This window comes from Bos javanicus, chromosome 1 (genome assembly GCF_032452875.1).
Source record: "Bos javanicus breed banteng chromosome 1, ARS-OSU_banteng_1.0, whole genome shotgun sequence".
Taxonomy (NCBI): Eukaryota; Metazoa; Chordata; class Mammalia; order Artiodactyla; family Bovidae; genus Bos; species Bos javanicus.
The window spans coordinates 114,859,935-114,866,826 of record NC_083868.1 but is presented as its reverse complement, the minus strand read 5'-3'; the positions used below and the strand labels follow the sequence as shown (position 1 = coordinate 114,866,826).

The 6,892-nt window shown below is 43.4% G+C and overlaps 1 protein-coding gene across 2 annotated transcripts; it reads left to right on the top strand.

Moving 5' to 3' along the window:
* Window positions 1–917: 917 nt before the first annotated feature.
* P2RY1 (purinergic receptor P2Y1) lies at window positions 918–6,664 on the top strand. Of its 2 annotated transcripts, none has more exons than XM_061418125.1 (2): window positions 918–2,076; window positions 4,554–6,664. In XM_061418125.1, exon 1 carries the CDS (start codon window positions 918–920, stop codon window positions 2,037–2,039), a length of 1,122 nt encoding a protein of 373 aa, XP_061274109.1. In that variant the 3' UTR covers window positions 2,040–2,076; window positions 4,554–6,664. The 2 variants fall into 2 exon arrangements, with proteins under 2 accessions (XP_061274109.1, XP_061274098.1); XM_061418114.1 differs by having other exon boundaries at window positions 4,311–6,664.
* The last annotated feature ends 228 nt before the right edge of the window (window positions 6,665–6,892 follow it).

Genomic DNA, 6,892 nt, shown 5'->3' with positions numbered 1-6,892 from the left:
CCAGCCCTAGCCCTGACCCTGACCGAGTGCGCCCCGCGTCCTCCGCCGACTCCGGCAGTGGCTCCGGGACAGAAGCTGAACGCGCCGGCCCACGGCGAAGACCAGTTCTCCCCGAAGACGTCTTCGGTCCGGAGCGAACACCCTGGAGAGCGCGGGCAGGCAGCCGGGCGGGCTTCACGGAGGCACGCCCCTCTCCTCCCAGCTGCGCGCGGACTCGCCCGGCGCCCAAACTCCGCCCACCCTCGCAGGGAGCCTGGCTCGCCCTCCGGCCGCTGCACTCCAAACGGAGCAGGTCTCTAGAAAAGCCTGCGAGATCACCCAGACTGCGAGCCGGACGCGATCCAGAAGGGCACGAGTCTGCGGCCACGCGCGCTCCGATGGCCCCCAGAAGCTGAGGGCAGCGGGGCGCGGGCCCTAGACCCGAGCTGCTGGCTTGCAAGGTAGGGAGAAGGAAGATGCCCAAACGAAGTTGATCTTCGGGGGAAGGAGGCTGGGGCGCGCCCTCCCCACGCCGGAGCGCAGCGCAGCGAATTTGGCTCAGCCTCACTGAGGCCCCCGGCGCGCTCTCCAGGGCGAACCCTCGGTCCCTAGGGAAAGCGCAGTCGGAAAGTTGTCTACTCGGGTGTCCTGATCGCCCCGTTGTGTAACCTCGGCGTTGCCGGCCGGACGGGGAAGTTGCTGGTCCACCGGCCAGCCGGGTTCGGTCGCTGCTCAGGGCGGATTTCATGGCCCACGGCGAACGCGGGGCCGGAGCTGGCGTGGGCGAGCCCCCGCGCGCCCCCTCCCGCAGGGATCCCCGGCTCCCGCTCCCGTCTGCTCGCCAGCCTTTCCGATGCTCGCTGCGCCCCTCGCCGCCGCCGCCGCCCTCCTGCCGCCGCTTGTCCCTTGGAGCTGCCGCCTAAGTCGGGGAGGAGAGAATGACCGAGGTGCTGTGGCCGGCGGTCCCCAACGGGACGGACACTGCCTTCCTTGCCGACCCTGGTTCGCCCTGGGGAAACAGCACAGTGACTTCCACCGCCGCCGTCGCCAGCCCGTTCAAATGCGCGCTGACCAAGACAGGCTTCCAGTTCTACTACCTGCCAGCTGTCTACATCTTGGTGTTCATTATCGGCTTCCTGGGCAACAGCGTGGCCATCTGGATGTTCGTCTTCCACATGAAGCCGTGGAGCGGCATCTCCGTGTACATGTTCAACTTGGCCCTGGCCGACTTCTTGTACGTGCTGACTCTGCCGGCGCTCATCTTCTACTACTTCAATAAGACCGACTGGATCTTCGGGGATGCCATGTGCAAGCTGCAGAGGTTCATCTTCCACGTGAACCTCTATGGCAGCATCTTATTCTTGACCTGCATTAGCGCGCACCGGTACAGCGGCGTGGTGTACCCGCTCAAGTCCCTGGGTAGGCTCAAGAAGAAGAACGCGGTCTATATTAGCGTGCTGGTGTGGCTCATCGTGGTGGTGGGCATCTCCCCCATCCTCTTCTACTCTGGCACCGGGATCCGGAAAAACAAAACCATCACCTGCTATGACACCACCTCAGACGAGTACCTGCGAAGTTATTTCATCTATAGTATGTGCACGACCGTGGCCATGTTCTGTGTCCCTTTGGTGCTGATTTTGGGCTGTTACGGATTAATTGTGAGAGCTCTGATTTACAAAGACCTGGACAATTCGCCTCTGAGGAGGAAATCCATTTACCTGGTGATTATTGTACTGACTGTTTTTGCTGTGTCTTACATCCCTTTCCACGTGATGAAAACAATGAATTTGAGGGCCCGGCTGGATTTTCAGACCCCAGAAATGTGTGCTTTCAATGATAGGGTGTATGCCACTTATCAGGTGACAAGAGGTCTAGCAAGTCTCAACAGTTGTGTGGACCCCATTCTCTATTTCTTGGCAGGAGATACTTTCAGAAGGAGACTCTCCCGAGCCACCAGGAAAGCTTCCAGAAGAAGTGAGGCAAACTTGCAGTCCAAGAGTGAAGACATGACACTCAATATTTTATCAGAGTTCAAGCAGAATGGAGATACAAGCTTGTGAAGATGCAGGAATCCCCAAACACCCACTTTGTAACATGGTAGGATGCTTCATAGAGCCAAGCGCTTTTTTCCCCTTTCAGTTTCTAGTAAGTTTAGAGAAAATTCAAGCCAAGAAAGCAGTGAATTAACAAATAAAATAGAAGTGGAAATGCCTACACCCACACTTAGCTTGTTCGGATTTGCTTTCTAACCAGAAGTTAGACTTCTGGTCTAACTTCCTTCGCTCCAGGGCTTCCTTCTTTCTAACCAGAAGTATGTAACATAAAATTATACTGCCCTCCTTAAATATTTACTTTCTCTTCTGCCTTTAAAATTTGCAAACTCTTCTCTTTAAAGTGTACATGAGTACTGAAGCTATTTGGATATTAATATTTTCTCCAAGAAAACTGACCACCTGAAACCTGAGTTTGTGATTTGTCTAGTGTTTATTGTCTTTAATAATCTGAGGTAGGAACAAATTGAAACTTTACATTCTTAGATTAGAGACATACACCAAAATACTAAAGTCAGTCCATTCAGAAGCAGATGAACAGATTGCTGCTGGGTGTCTTTTTTTGATCCTATACGCATAGGTGGTAGCTGGCTGAATTTTTCTGGAGAATTGAATAGAAAAATCAAGTCAATGAATTTACAAGTCTCCAAAGGGATTATCTCACAATTGTTTCTAAAAAACTGCTTACTCTGTGTTGGGTGCTAAATGTTTGTGGATGGAATCATCTGTATATTATCTTACAGGTAAAATGCCTTCAAAATAATCTAAGTGCATGTACTTTCCTTGTAAACACCACAAACTCGGTTAGAGTTCCTGTGACAAAGAGCTTTTACTTGCACCACTGCTCTGCAGTGCCCAAGGATTATGTTTGTGTTCCAGTACAAATGCTCACTTCCATCTGTAAAAACAATGTTAAAAATCACAGAGAAATTACAGATCAAAGTTGAATAGCTATTAGCAAGTTGAGGGACGTCGGCAGGAGGGAGAGTGGTTGACAGTCATCCATAATGCATAGCCTGCAAGCATATTCTCAAATGTATGAGGGACCAAGACAGGGGAGATGACATTTTTAGAATAAGGGTTTTAGTTTAAATTAATTATGGTGTAAAAGCTCTCTCTCTCTTTTTTGACTTCTTCCAAATGGTGGAAAACATGGAATGCAGTGTAACAAGAAGGCAGAATTTGCATGTGTTGTGTTGGTAGAATGAGGTGCTATAATGCTTTGCTGGGTCTTACATCCTCATTTTTGAAGGGAAAACTCCAAACATATGGGAAAGGGAAATATGAAGAATTAAATTTAAATACTTGAAGTACCACAGCACTACAAAGTGAGTTGTAGAAACTACTAATCAAACTAATAATAGTTTAAGCGAATACTACTGGACAGTGTTTTATATTTTACCTCTGTCAGGCAGTAATGACAAATCTATAAAATACTTCAATAACTTTCATAATGATTTTTAGTGAATACTGAATTGCTGCATTTCTAGCCCTTGAAACAGCCAAATTTGGTATAGGTTATATATTTGATATATATTATTCTACATACATCAAAACGGTCAAATTTGATATATGTAGAATAATGAGTGAGGTGATCATTTACAACACCAAATAAATCAATCCAATATCAAAGGAATTTCTCATGGTGAAGACACGCCAACAAACCAGCATCAGAGTCTGCAACTGATGGTGGGGAAACTTGTTTGAAAGTGCTTTATATGTAGAGCAATTTGGGGCTGCGTCCAAGGTAAGAACCTTAGTGCCCTGTGGGACCTGGCGATAAGAAAGTCAGAGCTGGGCTTCAGTTCTTGCAGCGTCTGGATGGATTTCAGATTTGTGAGCCCTTCAGTTTCTTAGACTTTCTCTGACTACTAAGACCAATGAATAAAAGCTGAAAAGCTGTGTTTAACCACCCTAAAGAGTGCGACTTTTTCCCATGTTCAGTGTTAAGACACAGGATTATAGAAACCAAATCAAGTGGAAACCTTTCAGATGTCCTACCTACACCTCATTTTGAGGAAAGAGAAGTGTTAACTAGGTTCTCATTTGATTAGGATCCTGCAGTGTTGTCTGTTGTGAAATCCTAAAAGAAAAAGACTAAGCTATGTCATGAATGTGTTACCCCTGTCAAATATCATGTGCAGTGAGACATGATTAATATCACTAAATTGGCCAGAGTGGAAATATCAAAGCCTGTACCATCCTTGAACTCGAAGGCTCATGATACACATTTCTATAATATTCCTTCACCTTTATTTACTGTAGTGTTCTTCCTTTTAGGTCTGAAGATGCCCAGCCTGGTTTACAGTATATGTTAGGTACATTGATTCAGCTCCCAGGGAACTTTCTTTTGGAGTGTGGCTCCAGTGTGGAGGTAAACAGGGATGAGAAATGCCCTTTTACCCCTTGACATGCTATTTCCACAGAGTTTCTTTCTTAACGTCATACATCATGTAGTGGACAATGATGTCATGCAGTTGCCTGCCTAATAGTGACAAGAATGATCTCTCTAACCCCTTCCAGGCACGGAGTGGTCTCTGGGATGAGTCTGCTAATGATGAAAACATACCGAGGGTCAAGATAAAGCAGTGACCTATTGGCTGAAGGTCTGATTCATGACTTATGATAAAGATTGGGTATTTTACCAGTAAAGGCAGAAATCTGCTGGCATTTTGATAAAAAGAAAAGCTAAAATTAAGGAATGTAGCAATTAACTAAACTTCACACTACAAAACTGAATGCCAAAGTGTTTTATGGCTCATCAGTCGGCAACTTTGACCCATTGAACATCAGTGTGTGTGTTTGGATTGAAATGCTAAACACACAGACCCAGGAGAGATATGGCATGAGAGTAGAATTTGGAGTTAAAATGGCGATATTGCCCACTGGCCAGCTGTGGGACTTCTTGACCCTGTCAAGACCCCTCTCCGTGGATTAAAAGGGCTGGATGATATCCATCTGTTGGGGCCTTAGGGGATGTAGTAGAGAACTATCGGCAGCCAGAGGTGCATGAAATCTGCTACAGTATTTTCCAGGACTGCTGAATGCCAGTCCTTGGCTAAAAAAACTCGTACAAAGTTCACCAATTGTGAAATGGATATGACCTTTAAGTTTTCTGTCTCAGGGCAGTGCACTATACTGCCTGTGGATATCAGAGATGTCAGTGCTTACAGCAGCTGGAATTGGACTCATGACAATAAAGGTGTGTAACTAGTTAGAGATATAGTAAAGCTTTAACTTTGCTGGTCAAATTGTAACTATCATAATAGTATTTATTGATGAAGCTCACAGTCCTTCCATTGTACAGATTGAAAAACTTTCTTGAAAGTTCCAACATACTGATGTAAATTATATTTATTACAATGTATAATATTAATATGTCACATTGGTGTATTTTACATAATGTATTCTGCATAAAAATGAGTGACTGTATATTATGATGCTTTTCAAATATCAGTATCTTGAAATGTTTTAAGTTTTCAGATTTTTTTATCTAAAATATGAAAATCTGTTTTGTGATACAAGTGATTCATTTTCTCTAGAAATGCTTTTGCACATTTATCTTTTTATTTAGGGTTCTTCCTACATAGACACAGTTTGGTGTCAAACTTTCATTAGGATCAATAGTAAATACAGAATATCTTAGCCAAACTGAGTCTGTATTGTCTACATTTTATATACTATTATAGAAGTATTTATATTGTCTTTTCAATATGTTTGGAATTGTATCCACAAATACAGTCAGAGCTTCCCATTTCTAGTTGCAAAAGGTTTGTCCTAAACTCAATCGACATCACTTATGTTTTAGAAGTCTGGTGAGATGGGCATTATAGATACAATATTAGCATTTAAGGAAATACTTAAGGGAGATGGACAGAGAAAGAGACAGCTGGTGTAATCAATTACTCTGCTCAATTCTGCTTCAGTTTTTATGTTGTGTTTCTTCTTAAGGTGAAATAGCATAATCTTAATTTCTTAGAGATGAAGTTTCTAAGTAACACACTACCAGCAGGTTCAACATTGCTAGTAATTTTAATGTTTTTTCTGTTCATTTGATAACTTTAATTCCAAGTTTTACAATAATATCTATATATTATTTGGCTGCTGAATCCTGTTACAGTTTTTTTTTTTTTAATTCTGTTGTACATTATATTATAGACATCATTACAAATTAACATGAAGGGGAATATATATTACATATCAAAAATTGTGAATTTGAACTCTAGTATGTGTTAGTGCTTTTGCAAAAATGTTTATTTTTGTAATATCTGTGATTTTAATATAGGTAATTGAACTAGATTTCTTTGTGATGAATAGTGCCATTGAATGACTGGTATGGAAACAGTGTTACTTGACATTTTGTGCTTTCTCAGGTTTATCTATATCAATGGTAGCTTAACAGATTCCAGACTAATTGTGCATAATTGTGTTTTACAAGGAATGTACATTTCCTATAAGTTTGCATGCAGGAGTGTACAACTTGGAGTGTGTGTGTGTGTGTTCACAGCATGGCAGCCAACTTTGTATCTGCTGTTGATAATAACAGCAGAGCTTTGGTATAATCGTGGTCATTAGAATTATACCTACCATAGACAATGAAAACTGAAAAAGTCTCAATAAAACTATGAAATGTGGTCTGATGGCTTCTATGTTATTATAGTATTAATACTTGCAACTTTTCTCAAATTTTGACCTGTACTGTTACATGTGCGCATACTAAGTCACTTTAGTCATGTCTCATTCTGTGTGACCCTTTAGACTGTAGCCCGCCAGGCTCCTCTGTCCATGGGATTCTCCAGGCAAGAATACTAGAGTTGGTTGCCTTGCCCTTCTCCAGGGGATCTTCCCTATCCAGGGATTGA